General features: G+C 43.9%; 2 protein-coding genes and 1 long non-coding RNA gene across 7 annotated transcripts in view; 1 reads left to right on the forward strand and 2 right to left on the reverse strand.

The window, feature by feature from the left end:
- LOC143527876 (histo-blood group ABO system transferase-like) overlaps positions 1–2,912 on the forward strand; it is a 45,455-nt gene extending 42,543 nt beyond the window's left edge. Inside the window, exon 7 of one of the 3 annotated variants that reach the window (XM_077023227.1) lies at positions 1,689–2,899. In XM_077023227.1, the coding sequence (XP_076879342.1) occupies positions 1,689–2,373 (685 nt within the window). In that variant the 3' untranslated portion in view covers positions 2,374–2,899. Of the gene's footprint in view, positions 1–1,688 lie in introns of all 3 variants that reach the window. The other 2 variants (XM_077023230.1, XM_077023229.1) reach the window with 2 other exon arrangements.
- The window catches only part of LOC143527877 (uncharacterized), a 43,339-nt gene that overhangs the window by 14,406 nt on the left and 3,215 nt on the right, over positions 1–25,718 (reverse strand). Inside the window, exon 4 of one of the 3 annotated variants that reach the window (XM_077023232.1) lies at positions 4,706–5,672. The exons of 1 other annotated variant lie outside the window; for it this stretch is intronic. In XM_077023232.1, the coding sequence (XP_076879347.1) occupies positions 5,497–5,672 (176 nt within the window). In that variant the 3' untranslated portion in view covers positions 4,706–5,496. Of the gene's footprint in view, positions 1–4,705; positions 5,673–21,538; positions 24,546–25,718 lie in introns of those variants that run through there. One more of the 3 variants, XR_013134298.1, reaches the window with a different exon arrangement.
- On the reverse strand, positions 3,367–4,701 carry LOC143527879 (uncharacterized). Its single transcript, XR_013134299.1, has 3 exons — positions 3,821–4,701; positions 3,605–3,702; positions 3,367–3,419 (listed from the first exon to the last, which is right to left on the reverse strand). It is a non-coding gene; the product is annotated as an uncharacterized LOC143527879 (long non-coding RNA).

The raw sequence follows: 25,718 nt of genomic DNA on the forward strand, positions 1-25,718 counted from the left end.
GGTAGTTGATAGTCGTCTGTATGACTTTAAAGGATATACAAACAAAGGACAGAGGTGTTTGGCATGCAAGGGTGGGCAACCATCAACACTTTTGATGGTTGTCACATCAGGGGTTGATTGCATATTGTCAGACAGTGGACGAAGAATCTCTATAGAGACAAAGGGGTGAGATCTGAAAGAAGCATCTTTTCTCTCAGCCCTCATTATCCCTCCCTCCTCTCTGGACCTGTATGTTTGTGTATGTATGTGTGTGTATGTGTGTGTGTGTGTGTATGTGTGTGTTTGTGTGTGTTTCACCCAATCATGGGGACATGATGCTAAAAATGCTAAAAATGCTATAAAAGATGGCAAAGCAATTCTCAGTTCAGACTGCCTTACAGCTGATATTGGAAGAGACAGAGGATTTTGATGATGATTCAGAAGAGGAAATTTCAGGATCACATTTCTGAAATATCAGAGTCTGATACTGATAATGAAAAGGAGGATGAGCAGCAGCCAGCTCCGTTAGCACCAGCCCGTGAGCAGCTAGCCATAGGACCAGCCTGTCAGCCAGCATGATTTATGATTGATTTCCTTATTGTGTTACATTTTAATAAAAAAGTAACTAATAAATAAATAAGAGAGCAAACTAATTTAACATATGTATTGTTTATTTTACTTGCAATTGGGCTGAATCTGCTGATTATTTTAACAAAAATTGCAATGGGTCCCCCACACCCAGCTGGACCCCAAGAATGTAGACCACGCCTGGATCTCATCAGGGTTAATATTTAGTCACAAGATATGGCCAAAGGCTAGACAGACAATACACAACCTGAAACCAATACCACGACGCAACACTGAAGATAAGTAATGAACCCTGAGGGTGAACTCCAGATTGCAGCTATTTATCCCAGTTTAGCTAGAGTCTTAACAAGCTGCAGCTGGAGTATTTATGCCTAGGGGCATGTTCATAAACCCTAAACTGGGGAAAGACCAAGATGACCAAATCTGAGGATGCGGGGCTAAATGTGACACTCACTGAGTGTTCATTGAACAAGTGTTATTGCAAGACTAAAGCATAACAAGTTATGTTTCCCATTTATTTCTTAATATTATTCTTTATACATTAAAGCTTTTGTAAACCAAGAGATCACAAACTTACCAAGTGTAGTGTGGTGGCTAAGCAGAGGTGAAACGGGTGAGCCACCACAGAGTTTTAGGTAGATTGCACCCAAATGGAATGATAGGACCCTGATTTGACTTGCAATTAGGAGCGAGAACAAAAGGGACAAAAGGAAACAGCTTGCTTAGCCCCTCGGTTCCCTTTGGTGGCCGGTGATTGTATGGTGCTGGGTCCAACATTTACACCAAGACATGCGTGTGTGACTAGAGAAGTCTTAATCAGGGAAAGTGCAGTCGAAATGCTGCCGAAGCTCTTTGGACCTGTTTACTGTTGGTTTAATTTGATAAGAGGAAATACCACCATCTCACCTATGTGAGATCCAAAAAGCTGAAGAGTGAAGAACATTCACCACTGTCGCTCTAATGGGACAAAAATATATGATTTCAAAAATAAGATGAATTTTAAGAATCTGCATTAAAACAGCAATGTTGGCTTTGCAAATGATGCTAACTTTACTGAAGCTTTGTACTGACCATTGACTGAAATACTGTAAACCATAACTGTTGTTTTCTCACCACCTCAGATATGTGCAGTTCCTGAAGGACTTCCTGGAGTCAGCAGAGAGCTACTTTATGCTGGGTTACCGTGTGCATTATTACGTCTTTACAGATCAGCCAGAGGCCGTTCCTATGGTAACGCTGGGTTCTGATCGTAGATTAACTAAAGTTAAAATCCCAGGCTCCAACCGCTGGCAGGAGATCACTCTAGGCAGGATGGAGAGGATTGAGAACTTCATTGAGACCCAACTAATCAATCAAGCTGATTACATTTTCTGCCTCGATGTCGATACAAAATTCTACGGTCACTGGGGGGCAGAGACTCTGAGTCGCACTGTTGCAGCCGTACATTTTGGCTTCTTCACTAGATCACGTGACGCTTTCACATACGAGCGGCGCCCTGAGTCCCAGGCCTACATCCCATATGGAGAGGGGGATTATTATTATGGTGGGGCAATGATTGCAGGGCTTGTGGAAGAGGTGTATAAAGTCACTAAAACCTGCCGTATGTGGCTGGAAATTGACAAGGTTAATTCCATTGAGGCAGTGTGGCAGGAAGAATCCCATTTGAACAAATACTTTCTTTACAACAAACCCACCAAGTTGTTATCACCTGAGTACCTGTGGCATGGCACATATCACACGGACGTGGTGAAAATCGTCCGTTTCACACAGGTGTGGAAAGATGTTAGTAAGGTGCGGCCAAACTAGTCTTGCAAACACTATACACTTCTACACTTCACTTTCCTTAAAGAGCTTTGGGATCAGTCAAATCAACAGTGGCTGAAGCCTTTTAATTTAAATAATGTTAGGCTGTTTCATAATATAAATGTGTTTTCTAAGGTTTCATTAATAAAAGCTGTTGAGTTCTGCTTTTTAAATGTTTTCACTTGTATAGTCAAAGTCAGTTTTATTTACTCAGTGCTTTTTCCAACATATGTTGTCTCAAAGCAGAATTACAAACACATGGGTCCAGATCCCTAAAGAGCAAGCCAGGTGTTACAATGACAAGAGAAAACTGTCTGGGCAGGGATGAGGAATAAACTCTGGGAGGACCAAGACTCTAAAGGGAACCCATCCTTCATTGGGTGGCTCAGCTAGTAGCGGTCCATATTTATAGTTCTATTTCTAGACTGAGCAGTACCTCCAGTGTTGATGTTGGGCCACAGGTAGGTGGCAGCATTGGTGCTGCTGGTAAACTGTAGCATTTTCTAGGTGCCTTGTGGCATTGTATTTGAATAAACATGTAAGCAGAAAACAAAATGCAGGTTAAATATGTAGAGATAAGCGTTGCATGAACCATCCACATATATAGCTAAACGATGGGGTCATAAGCGAGGGACACAAACTTTATAGAGAGCAGGGTTTATGACTAGTAACACACCCCTGCTCAACTAGGGTTACTGTACCGACATGAAGGGCATGATAAACACATGGCAGAGACACCAAGGTAAGTATGTTAGGAACAAATCTTGATACATTTACTGGAACAGACAGTTGACAGCAGAAACATAATGACAATGGTACACAAAAACAACCTACATTGAATGAACCTGGATAACATACACAGGCTGACAAACAAAAACGGATAACCGCCCAAATACAACATAACAGCGCAAAAAATAATGGGGAGAAACAAACACGAGTAGCACACAACACGGCTGAATAGGAACTAGAGAAAAGACAATAACGCAGGGGTGCCCACACCTTTTCAGCTTCCGAGCTGCTTATAAGATGACCAAGTCAAAATGATCTACCTACAATAAAAATGCAAAACAAATGTATTTCTTCTATATTATCATTATTTAAGTTATTATTATTATTACTATTTAATATTGTGTACTCTTTCTTTCATTTTACTTTTAGGATAAATAAGGTATTTTATTTATTTATATTTATAAAGTATTTTAAAGTATTGCTAATTGTAGTGTGAAACACTCACAGTCCGTAATATCCTTCCATATTTGCTGGGTCAAATCCTTGGTCATATGGTTTCAGAGCGCCGTGTGACTGTATTCCTCGATAGCTGGAGAGCTTTGACTGAAGATAATATTTCAGATTTGTTTTTAAAGTCTTAGAACAAGGAATCAAAAGACAACCGTCAGTGCAGATGAATGATAGCCTGTCATTCATCTCTTTTTTGTCATTCATCCCTTACTTTTTAATGTCATGCGATCTACCCACACTTCCTTCGTGAACGACCAGTAGATCGTGATCGCCGTATTGGGCACCCCTGCAATAAAGCAAAGTGACTAAAGACAGACACTAAAACATAAGCAAAAACACAAGATAGGGGATTACTGACCAGGAGAACACAGACAGAAACGGACTTCACGAAACGGATAACACTACTACAAGATGAAGACACTAATGACTTGCCAGGGAAGACTGGGGAACCAGACACTATATACAGATTCACTGAGTAACAGGAACAAGGACCAGCTGAAAACAGTTACAGATGACATGAATCGACTGAGGGAAAAAACCATGGGAACTGAATACAAGGTGGGGCTAAGGGGAAAAAGGAAACAAGATAGACTGGTCTAGCAGAGCCAGATGTGACAATAGTACACGTGCCAGTGATTAGCATGTGGCTCTGACAGACTTATCTATGCCAGCATATCTAAAGGGAGGGGCCTAGAGGTGACCACAGTCCACTGCTTTCCCAACCAAATTATTATCACAAACGCCAGACTACATTTGCATCCAAATATCCAGCATGGAACAGCAGGAAGAAATTGAGTTATACTCAACAATTTATTTTATTAACTGTAGAACGTTGAAGGGGGCTTGCTATTTTGACACTGCAGCTACCATATGAATAAAATAAATTTACTGCATCGGAAAAACTCTATATGGGTGCTTCCTATAGCAGCTGGAACAAATAATATTTTTTTCTGATACAGGCCAAATAGATAAGCGTGGAAAATGGTCACTTGCCTATACAATTAAATTACTTTAAGAGATGTTTTAATATGGGTGTCACGGCACAGAGGCCCCCTGCTGGCCGCCTTAGTATGCAGCAGCAGTATTTTATGTTGTCCTGTTGTTACGTTGTATTCGTCCCTCAGGTGGGCGTGGCCTATTAGGATTCCAGACACCCGAGGGTCATTTGTCTATTTGTGACGGGCAGGGAGTGCGAAATAAAAATGGAAGTGATCACGCTTCAAGTCTCAGGGAAAATTGATGGTTTAATGGAGAAAGTGCACAAACCAAAAACCCGTGACATGCTCCGAATCAAAAATACAATGTCCAGCGGTCAACCAGCGGTGAGACGGATTGCAGGCTCCGCCCACCTGAGGGACGAACACAACATTAACAAAAACAACGAAAACTGCCGCTGTGGATGGAGGTGACTGGTAGGGGGCCGCCGTACCATGACGGACCCCCCCACCAAGCCACACTCCCCTCCACTGGGCGTGTGGCACACAGCGGCAGCACACGAAACAAAGGGACGGGAGGGCGGGGACAAGGCAGGGACCTGCTCCCTGCGGTCCAGGAGCTGTAACACAAACACACACAGATAAGTTAGCTCCCCCTCATTGGGCGGGGCCCTGGACCGACTGGGCCATCAATGAGATGACAACCACGCCCCAGGAACAGGAACATCGCACCCTAGCGGGATCTGACCGCTTAGCCCCCCCCATGGTGTGCGGATGGAGAGCAACAGCTCCCCACTCATCCGTGGTGCCTAAGTGCGCAGGGTGCCTCCCTGGGGCGCGGCTACTCCACCCACTAACCGCTCCCGGCTACCTTACCTCTCAGAGCTGAGAGGTGGCCCCTTTGCTAGGGGCCACCCCAGGCTCCTGGGGAGTCAACCCCTCCTGGGGCCACTCATCGCAAGGTGGACTCCTCCACCCAACCCAGGAGCACCAGAGACCAGGGCCCTGGGGAATCCGCCACAGGAACACCCTGGTCACCCCGAGCTCGAAGGGAAGGGTCTCCTTTAGGAGAACCCCACGCTGTCCGGGAGATCTGCCTCTCGCCACCAGGAACCTGCACACAAAGCACTACACAACCATGAGTACACATATAGGTGCCAAAGCGTGAGGATGGGTAGCAATGGGTCACCACGCGTCCAACCAAACTATACACACACAAAACACGTAGGCGCATAACCCTGACCATTTTAACCCCACTACACAGGGGGGAGGACTCCTTCTCAGCAGGAGGTTACACCCTATTCCACAAACCCCCAGGCATACCTTGCCTACTTAATAGGGTTTTGCACTCCTTGCCCATCACAATGTGTTTTAAGAGCTTTTGGGAAGTGCATTGTTTAGTTTTTATGGTTTCTGCCTGTTTCATTATTAATGCAACAATGGTGTAGCAATATTGATTAATTATGAATAATAAGGGGGCACCACCCTGAAATTTCAGGGAAATTTTTATAACTGGATAAATCAGTCTTATTAGTGAAGGTGAAGCTCAGAGACCCAATACCACTGGTTGAAATATATTTGCAACAGTAATTGGTTTATGAACAAATGCCAATTTTATTGATCAATAGATATCAACAGTTTATTGTTATAAACCAATGATAACCAACCCAACAGCTACGATGACTAAAGTAAATGAAAATGGAGGAAAATGCTACTATTAACTGGAAGATACTGCCGTCTTATATCTAAAATTAGATAAAAAGGTAGGTCTGGGATGCAAGCAAAGAACTGGCTGAAATGTATGCATCAAGCTACTTTGGTCAGAGAAGTTATTTCTATATAGTGAGTACAAACAATAAGAGCAAACAAGTCTGGCATCAAAGTGGCATGATGAATGAAGGCACCTTACCATACCTGTGATGTCTCCTGTTTTGACCGGGAAACTACTGTATTTTCCATCTTTACCTATTTACCTATTTTCTCGTAAATTTCCCCTATTGTAATATAATTAGGGGTGGGCGTAGATACATTTTTAAAATCTAAATTAATCTCACTGAAATCTTGAAATTAATCTATATTAAAATGGCTCATATGCGTGCTACCCAAGTAATGACTAATGGCGCATTTCCACTAGGGCCTGCTTGGCGCGGCACAGTTCGATACGGATCGATTTGCAACGGAACGGTACGGTCGCGTTGTGTTTCCATTACAATGGTGGACCACCACAATGTGGGTGGAGTCGCTGTTGGTGCGTGGGTTGTAGTGTCGTGACATCATTTGTATGCGACCACAACACCGGTCGATGCCCCTTAACACATACCATTATTGTATCTTATTTATCTTTATCTTCATTATTGTATGTGGTTGCTCTAATTATTGATAATAATTTGGTATTACTCAAACAGGCTGAACACACCCTGCATAAAAAGCATCAGTCATACAATCAAATGAAATCAAACTTTATTATGAAATATAGATATTTAAAGTACAAAATATGTAAATAATATAGTTATAGTTAAAAAAAGTGCAAAAAGCAAATTACCTAAAAATAACGTATAGCTTTATATGAAATAAATATTTATAGTACTACAAGCAACATTTTGTGTGCTTTTACTGGCGTCTGTCTCGCATGGTGTTCACAAGTTCGCCAAGCACCCAGAGGAAAGCCCGGTTGAAGGAAACATTTTCCACCAACTCCGCTCGCCTCGTCAGTGGAAGGGGAATCTTGAACGTAAAAAATAACAAATATTAAACACAAGTATTCCCGTGAAAGCAACAACAATATAGCGCAGGGGTCTCCAACACGTCGCTCGCGAGCTACCAGTAGCTCGCCACCCCTTTCCGAGTAGCTCGCCAAAGGTCCAATGAATTACATATAAATTTGTAAACCTAATTGGTCCTATCGAGAAATCTACTTAAATTTATGTCCAATCAAAATTCACAGTTGTCAGGGTTCATACACTTTTTTGATAATTAATTTCCATGACTTTTCCATGACTTTTCCATGACTTTCAGACAAATTTCAATGACTATACATTCTCTAAACATATGTGTAGACATGAAAAATAAGAAAAAATTCAGGCCAAAATTCCACAGTATATCATAAATTAATGAAAAGCCACGTGGTTTAATTGAAAAAAATAAACATTTACCGTATTTTCAATATCAATATAAGTCGCATCTACAAAGCTGGTGAGTCCCCGCTTAACGACGGGTCTGGTTAACGACGGACCAGAGTTACCACCAACTTTTCTTAATTTCGCGCGGAGGTGCAGTGGCAGCACTGTTGAGTGTTGTGGAGTGTAGTGGAGTGTTGTGTACGATAAACTGAGGCAGCGCGATCGCTCTTTCTCATGCTGTATGCACAAGAACATTGTTAGTTTTTTCTATACTGTATTTAGGGATTAAAGTGTATCTAAATCTAGAGTCACGCTTAACAACGAAAACTGCTTTACGACGGACATTTCAGTCTCTAACCCCATCGTTAACAATTGGTTAACCACACAGTGCACATTTTGCACGCGTCCTTGTCTTTCACAAGCCACAGCTTGTATTTGTCCAACTGAAGCAGCCATAGTTGAATCGGCATTTACCAGCATTACGCTGATTTACATGTCATCAAAGTACAATCTACAGCTCCGCTTGGAGTCCGACGCTAACGCAGTGAACTAATGTGTGAAGTTACGTTAGTGGTCCGCACAATGAAAAAAAAAATGGCTATATTATATATATTTATTTTTTCTTCTGGTTATTGGAACGACATACATTTATTGTGTCAAAAAAATTTCCATGACTTTTCCAAAACATTTGAGTATTTTTAGTTTTTCCAAAACTTTTCCAGGCCTGGAAATTGCTATTTTCAAATTCCATAACTTTTCCAGGTTTTTCATGACCGTACGAACCCTGAGTTGTCCATCCCCTTCTAACACTAAATGATTATTCGCCAATTATACAACAGTTAGTTCACAATCCGACTGTTTGAGAAGTGTTCTAACCCTGCAGATATGTGTGATAACAGCACGGTACTCTCATTCTCTGTATCATTCCGCGGACGCGTTGTCAAGTAACGGCATGTAGCTACATATATTCACAATAACGCACTCCCTCTCGTGTTCTATTGCTCAATTAGCTGTCAATCAAGTTAGGCTGCAGTCAACCACCCCCCCCGCTCAACAACTTTCGTTTGCCCCCCCCCCGCTCAACAGCTTTTGTTCGACGACACCCCCCCCGTAGCCCTCCGCAATAACTGGTATCCAAGAAGTAGCTCCCAGTTCTAAAAAGGTTGGAGACCCCTGATATAGCGTAACTGCACAAAATGTGTAGCACGTCATCGCTGCTCATGCTTTGTTTATGGCTACTGCTAACTAGCAACTAGCAAGGCTAAGAGCTAGCTATTGTACAGTAGTGACTGTAGTGGTAACATTAACTACAAACACAGCTCTAAATTCCTGCGTTTACAATAGATGCGTTCATATTACGTTCATATTACGTCTTTTACGAGCCTAGTAAAACTGAAATCACAATACACTCACCATTCTCCGTGGCCTCCCGCACCGACATTGTCGTGTCCAGCACGTTTTCTCTTCCGTTACTGGCTGGCCGGTGACGTATATGGCATCCATTTGCTGGAACCATTCCAGCTGTAACACAGTCTTTGCGGTTTGCTCTGCTGCGTCCGTTATGGTCCTTCACCGCCCGGTAATCGCTTTTAAGCGATTTTAGCTTGGACCGACTGGCACTGCTGAACGGACCGCTGGTAGCCATGAGTGGCCATTAGCGCGGAAATCTTGCTAAAAACCTTTACATTTATAGTGGCCCCGTCCAGATCACCCTGGATTTTTTGATTGCTGATTATTAACAGAAAGGCTTGTACCTCTGCGTTTGACCAGGGAACAGACTTCGCTCCTTGGGTTTTAAAAATGGCTGTGGAGTCCATAGCGGAGGAGTCGCTCTTGTTGGGAATTTTCTTCTCCGACCCAGACGGGCCCCAACACCGCCCCGATGAACCGACTGGTTTTTGACTGAGTGGTCCAAGCAAAGTCTTGACAACAAAAGTTCTTTTAAAATGATTTATATAGAATATTAATGAATGCAATATAATAGAAGTATTCGTGGTACAAACTCTTCAGTGCACTGGTGCTAGTTGCCTAGGAATCTACCTAACCCAAGTGGATCTCAGCAGTGTCCAAGCGAAAAGCCTCTCGTGCTGGGCGATGTCCTTTCTTTCATACTCTCTGTCCATAAGTTTCGATTTGTTAAGTTTCGATAACTCCCCAATCCTGGCTGCTCTCCATGGAAATTCACCTGCTCCTCTTCTCCCAGCCTGTGTGCCTGGTTATCTAAAAACTGCTTGCTACACATCCTGCACTGAATAGGCCCCTTCTGTTCTCCTCAAGGCCACTGAGACCTCCTTACTCCTGCTTTCCCACAGTCTTCCTGAAAAACACTAAATTGACACATCAAGTTATTAGCCTTTAATTTTCTTTTTTCCAACATTCCCCCTTTTAGACCAAAACATTGGTCTAACTCTAATCTAATACTAAAATCTATCTAGCCCAGTGCACTTATTAAAAGAAAGACAATCATAAAAATCCCTAAATGTGTATACATTCATAGTGTGACTATGTCAGTTAGTACAACGTCTATGTGTTCTTTTATGTGATTGGTGGGTTCTGGATCACTCCCCAGTCGTGGGCCGAGACCTTTCAGACTATTCGGAGATGCCCCCCTTCATCTCCCACGGTCTCGTGACTTGACGTTGTCCCCGAGACCCAGGTCCCGCCTGGTGGGAGATCACCTCGACCCGTTCTATTAATGTGCCCATGTGTCATGCATATTACTTTTAAACTAGTGAATCAGCTTTCATGTGCTGTTGGTTGTGCTCTAATGTGTGGTGCGTCTTCATTCTTCATCAGTCGCAGACGCTGCCAATACCTACAAAGCAAGCATAATTAATCAAAAACAACAAGTTTTTCACACAGAATCGTCTTCTTCAGATGATATGTCATCATCATCCTCCGCCATCAGTGGCATAGTGTATGGTGGTGGGTTCTTTGCGTCCCCCTTCTCAATCGCGGCTGTGATCAACCTTTGGGTGAGAGATCTAATACATGGTATACAACAACATCCACAAATAACAACAATTGCAATAAACACTGCTACTGACATAAACAAGGACATAATTAGTGCCTTCCATTTCCCAAACACCTTCGTGAACCACTCCTCCATGGGGTTACTGATACCTGAGGCCTCCTGCATCTCCTTAGATAAGGCCTTCAGTCCGTCCAGAGCTCTGGTCACCGACCCGTCCGGTGCGGTGTTATTGGGAATGAAGGTACAACAGTTGTCGCCAAACATGAAACATACACCCCCTTTTTCCGCCAGGAGCATATCTAGAGCCATTCTGTTTTGTACGGCCATCAGTGTGGTAGCTCTCAGTTGTTCGCTCAGCCCCTCTATTGCGTCTCTCGTTAGGTTGGTTAATCTCAGCACATTGTAATGGACAAAGTTGATCCTATCTACATTCTTGTTCGGTGTTACTGGAAACAAGGCTGATATAATTGGAATGTTCTCAAAGCCCGTAGCTATTTGATCAACTAGCTTGTATTAATTGGGAACCCCCCGAGGCACTCCTATGGAGTCGATGTACGTTGGGGATCCTATGGACAAATCAAAGGCATCACGCTTCTTTCTCCCTTGGGCTGTAGCAGGCTGCGGTGTGATTTCCCTCAGCCCTATCATTGTTATTGGTGTAATTAGTCTAACCATAGCACAGATTCCTTTAGCTTTTCCTGGTATTAATGCCAACAGAGTGTGTCCTCCGCAGTACCACCAGATCCCTGCCCGGGCTACTCTCCCTATCCCCGGGACCTTCGTTGTGGCGTTACACCAATCTGGTTCAATTTCTCCCACACTCATGATTGCGTCTTTCTCGGTCAAGTTAAAACATTGGTACTGTCCTTTAAGTTTCACTGGCACGAAAGGAGCGTTACCTCCTTCCAAATTTTTGACATACGGAAAAATACTGTCCAGGTTGGAACAATTTGAGGTCGTAATACTTTTCACCTTAGTTAAATTCAACATACACTGATATCCTACTGGATCTGTTTCAGGATTCAGTGGGGCTGGTGAGGTCATTAACGCGGGTCGGGCCGCTGCACAGGCCACACAACCTTCTAACCCATTTTCTCTACTGTTTTGTTCTAGCCATGACAACCACAAATTCGAGCCGCTGTAACCGGTTGCTAATTCTATTAACTGCTGGGACGATAATTTAGTGAAATCTGTGGTTAGAGTGAACTTGTCTGCTGAATCCTCCATCTTCTCTATTTTTGCCTCAGGTTTTGCTGGGCTGAGTGGCTTGGGTTTGGCTAAATAGCTGAGTTTAATTATTCCCCATATGTCACGTCCTGATTGCTCCACCCCCAGGGTGAAGTACAACGGTCTGTTATTACCCCATATCTGCCCATTCCATTTGACAGAAAAAGTTACTGGATTTTGGGACACGTGATAATCTCGCTGAAACGACACATCGACCCACCATTTGCTCAAAGAGGTCGTGGAAGGGTTACCTTTCTTATCTCCTAATGTCGGTTTCCATCTCCCCGAGTACTTTATCACCGACCCCCAACCAGGACACCAGTCTGCACTATAGAAACTTCCCCTTCCTTGACAGCCCGCATTAACTTGATTGGTCCAACATATGTACAAATCACATCCTCTGTATGAGGCATTGGCTCCCCCGCAGTCCACTACCTCACATAAGTCAAAAGTCCAGCTCGAGGCTGTACCATCTCTATAACTCAATTCCACACCTCCGTATGTCTGTACACACCGGTCCTTGGACTGTCCTACTGGCCTGGTTCCAGCTTCTCTTGGTTTTCTTACTTTAAAGTCTATTTTCTCTGGTTTGGTCGCGTTTACTAGCGGGTTAGGGCTGTGGATCTCATCGGGCCTCACCTCTTTGCAGGCAGTGTGATTGTCGTCCCACCGACATAAAGTCACGTTCACGTTATTGGATTGTTTCTGATTTCCTACACTAAATATCACCACCGCTCCTATTATCACCGCGGCTAGAAATGTTCCCCCCCATAGCCAAGTCCATGTTCTCAAAGTTAATCTCCCTACTCTAACATATTGTTGGTACTGAGCCTCATCTGGACGTCCCACACGTCCCGACAACATGTCTCTTATTTCCCACAGTTCCATCCTAGGATGGAAGATGATGCACCACCACCTTGGTACCGGTTGGTTTAAGTAAAGTTTTAATGATCGGTTTCACAGTCCTCCAGTCTAATCCGTCTAGTCCACAACCCAGCTTCGGTATGGCTAGAGTGTTAATGTTCAATGATATTAACAATGTGGCCAGGTGTTGTATGCTTGAAATCAGATCTCCTAATTCTGGCTTCTCCCTGTAGTATCTTTTGGTCACTAAATGGAATATAATGTGTGTCTGTGTGGTTTGTGTGGCACACTTGCCTATGGGCACCTTGGCTATACCTGTAGTGCCAAACGCTTGTCTGATCTGCAGAGCCACTCCAGCTCCCAGGTTCAGGTCCGCACTCACACAGTGTGCTATAGCCTCACAGTCAGTCTCCAACAGGTCTCCTTCACCTTCCTCCCACCAGTCCTCGGCTGTGATGTATTCTCTGTAAAAAGCTACACTGGGGTCGGTACTCACCACCAACTCCTTCCCTGGGGCTTTTCCTGTCTCCTCCAGGTGTGTCTTGATCTCTCCTGTGGTTCTTGTTGGTTCTTTTGCTGCAACACAGTGTGAAATGTGGTACCAGGTCTTACCTTTATCTTTCCTCACTTTCACTGAGTGCTCGTTGGCACCTTCGACCTCCCACGGGCCTGTCCACCGTGGCTCGTTCCACTTCCTCTTGTGCACCTTGATCCTTACCCAATCCCCTGGCTTCACCTTCACCTTGGGTGATTCCAGGTCTTCTTTTCCTTTTTCCTGTTGAACAGACTTATTGATTTCACAAAGCAACTTGGTTAATTCTCTCATGTACTCTGACATCTCCTGTTCCTGGACTTCCAAAGCTGGTCCCTCAATCCTCGGTCGAGGGCACCCTGGCATGGGTCGTCCTGTCATGAGCTGGTGTGGTGAGAGATTGTATTCTCCCGTGGGGGTTGCTCTCATGGACATCAACACTAGTGGCAGCGCCTGAACCCAGTCCATGTCTCCTGCTGCGCACACCTTGGCCAGTTTAGTCTTAATGGTCTGGTTGGCTCTTTCCACCAACCCCTGTGACTGCGGGTGGTAGACAGTGCCAAACTTGTGGGTTAGGCCCAGCTTTTGTTCTACTTCTGCCAAGTGTTTGTTATCAAAGTGGGACCCATTGTCACTTCTAATCACTTTTGGTAGGCCGTACCTGGGAATCAACTCATTTTGCAACCATTTTATGACTGATTTTGAATCTTCCTTTTTGGTGGGTATAGCTTCTACCCACTTGGTGAATCTGTCTACCATGACCAGCAGGTACCTGTACCCCCTTACCCTGTTGTCTGGCCCCATGTCTGTGTAATCGATCACAATCTCCTCAAATGGCCCCGTGGGCACTGGGTATCCTCCAATTCTCACCCGGTATGGTTTCTTCACATTGTATGACTGACAGATATCGCATTCGCTCACGTATTGCTTCACGTGGTCTCTGAGGTATGGATGCCACCATAAACATTCTAATTTGGTCACCATGGCCGACACTCCGGAGTGAGTAGGCCCATGTGCTTCGCATAGTATCAATTTCATCTTCTCTAAGGGCAAAACTACTCTCCCTTCTGGACTCCTCCAGAGTCCTTTAGTGACTGTGGCTCCCCGGTCTATCCACAATTGCTTCTCATAGACCGTGGCTTGTTCTTGGATCTGTGCCAGGTGGCTCTCCGTCAACTCAGGCATGTTATGAGTTTCCAGCAACAACAAGCTCTGTGGGTTGTACCCTCCAGCAGCTTTGGCTGCTCTGTCAGCAGCTTCATTACCTCTAGAAACAAAACTGTCATTACCCTGATGTCCTCTTACCTTTATCACTGCCACTTCTTTGGGTAACATGATAGCTTCACTCAACTCATGTACTGCTCTCAAATGTTTGATTGGCTGTCCTGTGGCGTTAGTGTACCCATTATCCATCCACCTGACTAGTTCATGGTGGATGACCCCGTGCACGTATGCTGAATCTGTGTAAATGTTCACAATCTGACCTGACGCGTGTTCCAGTGCTCTAGTGAGTGCGACCATTTCTGCCAGCTGAGCTGAAGCTGGTTGTGGAACCACTCCTGATTCCACCTCCTCCCACTCTTCCCCACATGCTTGTACCACAGCGTAAGAGGCCTTCAGTTCGTTACCTTGTCTCCAACAACTCCCATCTGAACAGAGTTCCCATGCTCCTGGTTTAGTAATTCTGACCTTGTGCAGTTCTGGTCTGAGCTGAATGTATCTTTCTGTGGCGTCAACGCAGTCATGTGGTGTCGCATCTTCGGCTACTTCAATGTTATCAGTCAGATTCACAAGTTTTGACGCAGTGTTGTACGTGATGTGTGGCTGTGTGAGTATGGCTTTTATCTTGTTCTGTCGTGCTCTTGACAAAGAAAAGGCTTGTGAGTTTATGAACGCCATTACTCCGTGATTGGTGCTGACTATTAGTGGGTGACACATTACCAAGTGTGCTGTCTTCTCTATCGCTGTGGTGAGTCCTGCCATGTATGTTGTGCATGGTCCTGTTCCTATCACTGGTTGATCTAATTTGGAACTGTGAAAAAATAAAATGTTCCTTCCTTCACTCTCCCCCTTCTGAAAGAGACAAGCATGAACATGATTGTCTCTTACAGAAACATTTAAATGAAAAGGTTGTGTGTAGTCTGGTGCTGCTAATTCAGTAGCGCTAGCAAGTGCTTGTTTCAGAGTTATAAAATCCCTCTCTGCCTCAACCGTCCAGTCAAGCTCCACCTTCCCGTTACACAGACCTTTTGACACTGCGAGTTTTCTGAGGCTGTGAGCTAAATCACTGTAGTTAGGTATGTAGTTGCGGCAGTAGCCTGTCAGGCCTAAAAATGACATCATTTGGGACACTGTAGTGGGCTTTGGAAATGACAGTATTGACTGTCTCTGATTTGGAGTCAGGGTGTGACCTTTGTGTGAGATGTTTCTCCCCAGAAAGGTGACCATCGGCCTGGCCACCTGGAGTTTTGACTTGTTCACTTTGTAACCTAATTCAGCTAACAAGGTTAGAATGGTTATGGTGTCTCTAAGGCACTTATCGGGTGAAGTACTAGCTATTAACAAATCGTCCACGAACTGTATTAGTACGGTGTTAGAGTCAATCAAATCATTGTCAGTTAATCTAGACAGATCTTTCAACAGACATTGATTGAAGATGCCTGGTGAGTCTTTGTAGCCTTGAGGTAGCCTGTTGTATGTGTACTGTTGACCTTTAAAGGTAAACGCAAAAATGTCTTTCACATTCTCATCAATTGGTATAGAAAAGAAAGCATTAGCTAAATCTATGCATGAAAAGCTGCAGTGTTCAGTCGTTAGGTTCTGCAAAGATCGATAGGGGTCAGGTACTGGTATGTTCTCAGTTACAGTGACATCATTAATGCGCCTCAAATCATGCACCATACGATACTCATCTTTTCCAGGTTTTTTAACAGGTAGTATGGGCGTGTTCCACGGTGACGTCGTGGGTTTCAGAACTCCAACTTTGATTAAATCTGCAATGGTGTCTGTAATACCTGCCATGGCTTCTGGCTTGATTCGGTACTGTGGCTGATGAACGACTGTTTCTCCTGGCTTTAACCTAATAGGAGCCATGTGGTGTGATGCACATCCTACATCTACCTTTGTCGTGGTCCACAAGTTGGCTGGGACCGTCTCTAGTTGTTCTTTGGCCTGGGGGTGATCCAACAGTGCTCTGCCGTGTGTGGCTGTCAGGGGCTGGTTACAGAAGTACGCCAAGTCACTGGTGTCACATGCGACTCTCCAGTACTTACCATCCGACGTACCCTCTACCCCTGGCAGACAGGTTGGGCGAAACTGTTCCTTCATGGCAGTGGCCAGCATGGGGCCCAGCTCACGAGGTTCGTGTCCAGCCGAGACCAACAGCGAGACATGTGGTAGTGAATCCTGCTGGTCCGGGTTTCTCCAGTACGTCATCTGTTCTCCTGTTAACACAACTAGTGCAGCCACACCTTCAGGTCCAACAATCATTGATTCACAAATTATATTTTGTAATTGACCTTCAATGTTATTCCACAGCTGTCCATAAACCCCATCCTCCCCTCTGATGTAATTAAAAGTGCAGTGTGTGCTGTCTATTGGTGGGGTCATACTCTGAAGTGACAGGAACCATGGTTTCCATAAATTAAACGTGTAAAGCAAATTTTTAGCAGTTGCTTGTTCCTCAGGATGTTGTAATGTGGCCCAGTAAATGTGAGCTGGGCCGTCTGCTGCTTGTTGATTAAGTATTCTGAGGCGCTCATCGTGGTTGGTGACAGAGACAGCTAATTTACCTTCACTCGGTGTGCATTCAATAATGGCTGAAAATTGACACAACAAATCTCTACCTAACAAATTAATTGGGCACTGTTCTGAAAACAAAAATGTGTGCTCGACCTGTGGGCCTGAGCCCACTGACACCTTCAAGGGCACAGTCAGTGGCTGCAGTGTAGTTTTTCCCAGAAATCCAGTAGTGGATAGTGACATCTTCGACAAGTAGCCTTTCCACTTCCTGTCTGTTAAGACTGACGTGGTGGCTCCCGTGTCGACTAAGAACTCCACTGGCTCCCCCTCCACCAATAGACATACAACTGGTTCACTGCATGTGGGGGAACTGGACATCGGGCAGCTTCATTGGCCACCAGGTGGCGCTGGCATGTATTGCATGCCAGGAGGCACAACCTGTTGTCCTTGTGTGAGTGCGGGTTTCTGCTGGTAATTTACGTTTTGGGGTTGCTGGTACTGTATTGGCTGTTGATACTGTACTGGTTGTTGCTGCTGATACTGCATTGGTTGCTGGTATGCTGGCTGTTGCTGCATCGGCTGCTGGTACAGCATTGGCTGCTGCTGCTGCGTCATCGGACAATCTCTTGCCCAGTGGCCCATCTGGCCACAACCAAAACAGCCGTTGCTTTGTGTGGTTTGGAAGTTCCCTGCTCTGCCTCCCCTGAATCTACCTTTGGACCTACCTCTGCCTCGGTATGGGCCTGCCTGGGCGTAGTAACCAGGCTGTTGTGGCGCCGCCCAGCTGTTGACCTGTTGTGGCATAACATAAGGTTGCATCATGGGTTGTATGGGTTGCATCACTGGTTGCGCGGGTGGCTGTACGGCCGCTACCTGTACTGGAGTGTCTTCCTTTGACACTAATTGCTTTTTAGGCTTTGAATTGTCCTTCTCCCTCAACAATTTGAGTAATGCATCCTTCATTAACTTATCAGTGTTTTCGCCCTTCTCTGCCTCACGCTTCATATGGTGTGTAATTACAGCTTCCCATTCACCTTCTTCCTTTTGATCCAGCGCGACCACATCTTTTAGTTTCGTTTGCACTCCCTCAGATAAACTCGCCACGACCGCTGCTCTGTACATAGCCCGCACTGGGATTGATTTATCATGCCTAACGCCAGTTTTAGCTTGCCAGATTTCTTTGCACCTATCTAAGTACGACATCGGGTCTTCATCTTCTTTAGGTTTAACCCCTGATAAGGCTGCCGTGTCAAACGTGTCCTGATTTTGCAATCTCAGCTGTCCCCACAAAGCACTTCTTATTCTACCGAACGGGGCCTCATCAGCCAGATGCTCTGTTCCAGCCGCCTTCTCGGCTGTAGACAACATACTCAAAACTCCCATGGCTTTAAACAATGTTCTTATGTCTCCCAAACCCAACATGTCCCCAGCCGTGTACTGTTCAAATTTAGACAAGAAATACTGAACGCCCTTTTTAGGATTGGGTAATTTATCTATCATAGTGTGCAAGTCTCTGTGTGTCCACGGTGCGTATGTGTGTGCGTAACTGCTCCCTGGTACTGCCATTAGCGGATAATGGCCACCAGGGGTCGACGTGTTCTTGGCTTTTGATCGCGTGACCACACCGTGCCTGTCATAGTAGGCGGGCACTCTCACCCATTGCTCGGATTCAGTCAGGTTTATACATTCATCTCCCACCTCGCTCTCCTCTGAAGAGGGAGTTTTCACTCGTCTGTTCGCCACACCCTCGTCATTCTCCACTTCCCATTCTAAATTTTCACCAGTCACAATCAATGTATCTCTTCTGTCAGGTGCACCTCTATCTCTCCTCCTATCATCCGCAGCGCATTCCTCTAGCTGTCTCGCATGCTCTTTTTCCAACTTAGCTTCTTCTTGCCTGATGGCTTTCTCCACATCACAGACCACTTTCTCTGCTCTGTTCAACGTCTGTTCGAACCGTGTGGGGGCACTCAGACTCAAACTCTCAGCCATTCGCTGTTCAATTCTTTGCAATGCATCACTTATCTCTGTTTCTCCAGTTTTCTCACGATCACGGTCTTCGAGCCTCGCTAGTCTACTCTCTATTTTATCCATAGCCACATCACTGACAACCTCCATTACCACTTGTCTCCCCTCATCACATTCACGCTCTCTCACTGATTTTGGACGTGCAGAAGCCCCGTCCACATCAACGTCACTCATTTCACTCACAGACACAGGCGCCATCAGCGCTGCACGCGGACATTGAGGAGCACTGGGTTCACACGCTTTTTCTGCATAGGGAGGGGGCACAGGGAGTTCTGTCTTTTTGGTTTCAACTCGTTCTTTATCATTAATCTTCTGACAAATTTTCCGAAATGTTCTCACATACGACAAATAAGTTTCAGCTTCTTCCAGCTGGATTTTACGCTTTTGCTTAGTTAGGGCTCCGCTAGCCTCTAATCTTTTTTTCTCTTTATTAACCTGTGTGACCCAATGCTTCTCGATGTGCTCCCAATCAACCTGATACACACCACGGTCGTCCGGGTCTGGCCACAACCCTTCGGATCGCATCTTTTCAAAACATTTTTTCACATACATCACTGTGTCAGACCTCATTCTCGGCACAGCACGTTTCTCCATAGTATCAACCAAATAATCCTCCAAACCCTTAATGTTATCCATGATATAACTCTGATTTTTAAACTACTTCCAAATTACTTTTGCTTCGATTCAGTAAATTTTAAAACTTTTTCGTTGTACTCACTAGCACTTTAATACCCCCAAATTAATTCAGTAAACTTTATCACTTTATCGTCGTGTTCGCAAGCGCTTTGATTCGCCAGCGCGCACCCCAAGGGCAGACAGACACAAGTTAATATCTCCACACTCCAAATAACTCCAGCTCAACACAGCTCGCGCGAGTTTCACTTCCAGCACTTAAATCGTACGTCTACGGAGCGTCATAAACCAAATTATAATTTCATGCATGAAAAAAATATATAATAATTTTTGTTTTACACTTTAACCTCTTATGAAATGTTTCTCTTGTGCTTGTGTACACAATGACGAACGTCTTTCTTGGGGGCTCATGCAATTTACTCAGGGGTTCAAATGTCCTCTCATAAGAGGCTCATGGATTTATGGGCGTGGGTTTGTAAGTCCCCCAATGAAAGGCTCTCAAGTTTTATTATAGCACGTATGCTCAAACAATTTATACAGGTCTTTATTCAACATAAAACCACACGGTACATGAAAACCAACCCAACACTGCAAATTTGCAAACACGCATACACAGATACAGCTGTAGTTTCACCAATCACGCACGCAATTTCAACAAAACACACGGGGGCCCCCCAAAACCGGCTGAGCGCGTCCTCCGGGATTTCTTTTGAATAATCTGTTATTTTTGAAATCCCAGGCTACCTACTCATTCATTTAACCGTGACCGAGCGCGTCCTCCACCGTTCTCTTTTTTTTTTTTTGAACAATAGTTCCCTTTTTTTGAACGTGGGCTACCTACTCGTCACCTGAGCGCGTCCTCCACCGTTCTTTTTTTAGAACCAAAGTTCTTTTTAAGAACGTGGGCTACCTGCTCTTTCTCTGGGCACGTCCTCCACCGTTCTCTTTTAGAACCAAGGTTCTTTTTAGAACGTGGGCTGCCTACTCTTCAACCGTTTACTGCAGTTTACAGGGCGTCCTCCTCCCGACTTTATGAGTCGTAGGGCAATCCTCCTGTCTATATATCGAGTTTGTAACACGTATACAATTTCAATACTAAATTTACAGAGAGTATTTCGCCTCGACCATTTAGTGACTGAACTTTAATTTAGCCTATGACGTAGTAACATCAGCCAATAGGAGAGAATGGCTCCTTACCTTTTTTCAGACCGCGCGGTTTAGTTCAGTCACCTCACGGACGGATTGACCTCCTCTCTTGTCCTAATTGCAGAATTCGACTCCAGCCAAAAACCATCCTCTGCTACCAATTTGTTGGGAATTTTCTTCTCCGACCCAGACGGGCCCCAACACCGCCCCGATGAACCGACTGGTTTTTGACTGAGTGGTCCAAGCAAAGTCTTGACAACAAAAGTTCTTTTAAAATGATTTATATAGAATATTAATGAATGCAATATAATAGAAGTATTCGTGGTACAAACTCTTCAGTGCACTGGTGCTAGTTGCCTAGGAATCTACCTAACCCAAGTGGATCTCAGCAGTGTCCAAGCGAAAAGCCTCTCGTGCTGGGCGATGTCCTTTCTTTCATACTCTCTGTCCATAAGTTTCGATTTGTTAAGTTTCGATAACTCCCCAATCCTGGCTGCTCTCCATGGAAATTCACCTGCTCCTCTTCTCCCAGCCTGTGTGCCTGGTTATCTAAAAACTGCTTGCTACACATCCTGCACTGAATAGGCCCCTTCTGTTCTCCTCAAGGCCACTGAGACCTCCTTACTCCTGCTTTCCCACAGTCTTCCTGAAAAACACTAAATTGACACATCAAGTTATTAGCCTTTAATTTTCTTTTTTCCAACACTCTCCTGTCGCAACCTGTGACGACACTCCCTGGCCAATCAGTGTCATGCTGTTCTTCCACGTCACAGAACTGTACCGCTTTGGAACGGTTAGAACCTCGAGCGAGTAGATACGAAAAAAGTACCCGAAAGTACCGGCAAACTGGGACCTGGTACTAATGGAAACACTCACAAACCGTCGCGAATCGAACCATACCGCGCCAAGCAGGCCCTAGTGGAAATGGGCCATAAAAGTCAGTCATTGAGATAGGGTTTCTTAATACAGAGGGTGCATTAGACCAGGGGCTCATCTCCTGTTTCCAAAATGCATCAATGACTGCTTGAGGAAGCTTTTCTACTTTGATACTTGAAGAAAAAAAAACATGCTCAAAAAATGTAGGCTACTCGTGTTCAACGGTTTATTCAGTTAAACATGAATTTGTAAGCCTACATACTGTAGCCTACATTAAAAGGGGTTGATAACATGTTTATTCAGCTAAACATGATATTTGAAATGTAAGCCAACATTTAGTACATTTAACCTCACGGACGTAATTTGGACATAATTACGTCCATGAGGTTAAATATACACTTGTTCAAAAGCCGGTTTTGGTCCTCTGCAGTTTTAACGGTTAAAAAGAAATATTTAAATATTTAGCGACAAATCTAGCGCTAGGACCATGCAGAAAATGACCGCTGCGAGCTCCGCTCCGGTAACATTTTACGTTCCTAAAAATGAATTTTCCATGAAGCAAACCTGGCGACTTCGTGGCTGCATCCATGTAAACACACTTACGATTTGTAACTGACAGGTTTGAAAACACATTTTCGCCCCTACTGTGTAATTTGGTTAGGAATACACCCGAACTAAACTATCAAGTTGAAAGTCATAGTTTGCTTATCCATTTTGACCCAGTTCCCAACCCAACTTTAAGAATAGATTAACGGCGATAATTTTTATATTGTGTTGTGATTTTCATCTTAATCCCTTCATAGTTTGTTTACATTACAGTATTAAATCAACAGCTTATCATAATTTATATATTTTGAATAGTCATAAAGTATGAATCAAATCTCTGATATTAATCATTATATGTTTTGCATACATTATATTAAGGATCAAGTTGCTTGTTAGTAAGAATGTCAGTGTAAGCGCTTGTGTGCCACTTCCAATACACCATGCGTTTGCAGTAGGCTAAAAATGGAATGTGTGTAAGAGAAGGCTCAATGTTCAAAAGTATCCACAATCCGCATAAAAACGAACAAAATAATCCATGGCTGCTTGAGTTTCGCCGAACAGTGTGTTCTGGGGAGCTTAGCTTAGGTTAGCAAAGGGTTAGCTTAAGTTGCTATGCTAGCGGCCGAAATTGGAAATGAAGCGCCAGTTTCCGAGGGCTCAATTTAAAAATATACTTGACCAATCATGTCATATGAGGGCTGGTTAGCTTCGGAAGGAAGTAAACTATTGGTTAGAACAGCTTTCAATCACTTCTGAGGCTCCAGCTTGTCTCTGTGGGCTTATTGGTTCACCCTCCCCCCCTCCCCTTCGCACATCGCCGTGGGAGAGGTTGTAAAACCTGTCATTCAAAGTCACTACCCCACTTTAGACCAATAAAAACCACTCAAATCAAAGCAGATCCGCTGCAGCTTTGTAATGAGGGGTCAAATCAGCGTTAAGAATGCTTCTGTGACGCTTAGGGGGCAGATTTGTCGGAGTGTCTCATTCAGGAAGCGGATTTCGGAAAATTTTGCAGTGAGGTGAGCAAGCTTTTTAAGGTACTTAACCACAACAGATTTACGCTGTTAAGGTCTTAAATTAAAGCCTTATTAGTAACATAAATATGTTTTGTAAACAGATATGTCGGGAGACCCCCTCGCGGGGTGCACTTTTGTGGTCAACTTCAAAGCCGGATATCTCGCGATCGGCTGCACGTAGACGGCTGAAACTCGGTAGGCATGTAGATGGGATAGGAAATTTTGATTTAAGTGCTTTTGTTCGGAGATTCATTAATGTTTAATATGTTTTATATCACCGTAAAGGAGCTGGGCCCGGGTTTGCTTTCATAGGACTGAAACAGTGTCATTGCTTCAGTGATGCTCTTTAGAGGTTGCCAAGGCTTCAGTTGTCCACCAGATGTCAATGTCACTGAAGCCTTGAAGCTTTGTATCTTACTTAAGCAGTAGGCACTAGATTCCAATGCAGTACGTTCTGCTCAGCCTTTAAAGCAGTGCATTCTTTTAGTAGGTGAATGGGCAGTTTTCATAACCTCGGGCATACTACGTCCGCCATTTTACCTTTATGATATGGCATATGACATCACACTACTACATTTTCTACAGTTAGATCGCTATTCATTAAAAGCGCCATTCCATATTTTTATGTTTTATATTTTCGCAACATTTACCTCGTTTGGTCATGGATTTAGAATCAGCATCAAGGTGTCGTCGAGGAGTTACAATAACCATTAACCTCAATTTAGCCTTAATAATCCCAAAGCTAGATATATTTATATTTGCAAGGGTTTAGCATTTCACTAACATTACTGACGAGGTGAGGTGAATCCCCCAACTTTGTTATATCAGCATGACAATTAGGCAAACAAATCAAATCAAATATATTTGTATAGCGCTTTTCACAACACATGTTGTCACAAAGCGCTTTACAGGATTTACAAGGTTAACAATACTATGGGTCCAAATCCCTAATGAGCAAGCCAAAGGTGACAGTCGCAAGGAAAAACTCCCTAGATGGTGGGGAATCGGAAGAAACCTTGGAAGGACCAAGACTCAAAAGGGAACACATCCTCCATTGGGCGGCCCGTTAACACACAAATTACACAAAAACAAATTATACAGACGAATACACAAGTTACAAACAAGTCACACAATCAGGCTAAGTATAAGGTAACTAGAATGAAAGTTCTTGTTCTTGAAAGTTTGGTGTTGATATTGTCAATGTATATGTCTTATGATGAACGCCAGGTTTTCATTCCATGTCGGAGCGATGATACTGGTATTGTAAGCTCCAACTGCAGTGTTACTCCCCAAGTGAACCTCGGAGAAGAAATATATGTGATGTGGTAAATATGTAACAGATTATTCAAAGGCCAAACTAAACAGATAAGTCTGTAGTCGAGTTTTAAACATTGAGACTGTGTCTGAGTCCCGAATAAAGGCAGGAAGATTATTCCACAGTTGTGGAGCTTTAAAATAAAAGGCTCTTCCACCTGCTGTGAACTTTTTGATCCTAAGAGCAGTTAATAAGCCTGCGTCCTGTGAACGAAGTGAATGTGCTGGGTTGTAATGATCAATAAGTTCACTAAGATACTCTGGAGCTAAGCCATGCAGTGTTTTATATGTTAATAAAAGGAATCTAACTGACAGCCAATGTAATAATGATAGTACAGGACTAATGTGATCAAATTTTTTAGTTTTTGTTAAAACTTGCACTGCTGCGTTCTGAACCAGCTGGAGTTTGTTTATCGATTTACCAGAACATCCAGCTAGAAGACTATTGCAATAATTTAGGCGAGAGGATATGAATGCATGGATTATTTTAGCAATGTTGCGTAAGTGAAAGAACGCTACCCTAGTTATAATATTAATGTGTGAATCGAATGAGAGATCTGGGTCTATTGTGACACCTAAGTTCTTTACCTCTGCGCTGGGGGTTATAGTAAAGGCATTATTAGCTCTATTTTATCTGGATTTAGTGCTAGAAAGTTACACAGCATCCAATGTTTTATCTCTTCTACACACTTCTCGATTTTATTGTTTACACCTAAATCATCGGGTTTAGCCGATAAATATAGTTGGGTGTCGTCTGCGTAGGAGTGGAAACTGATGTCGTGCTTATGCATAATCTAGCCTAAGGGTAACATGTAAAGTGTAAATAGAAGTAGTCCTAGGACTGTCCCTTGTTGAACACCATATTTAACCTGAACAGATTTAGATGTTTTATTATTAACACTTACACATTGGAAGCGGTCGGTCAGATATGATCTAAACCAGGAGAGTGCAACTCCTTTAATACCTATCGTGTTTTCTAGTCAATCCAGCAAAATGTTGTGGTCTACATTATCAAAAGCTGCGCTAAGATCTAACAGTATAAGGAACGAGATGAGCCCATTATCGGACGATATTAGTACATCATTCACTACCCTGAGTAAAGCTGTATCAGTGCTGTGGTTCGGTCTAAATCCTGATTGGAACTTTTCATGGATACTA

This window comes from Brachyhypopomus gauderio, chromosome 12 (genome assembly GCF_052324685.1).
Source record: "Brachyhypopomus gauderio isolate BG-103 chromosome 12, BGAUD_0.2, whole genome shotgun sequence".
NCBI lineage: Eukaryota > Metazoa > Chordata > Actinopteri > Gymnotiformes > Hypopomidae > Brachyhypopomus > Brachyhypopomus gauderio.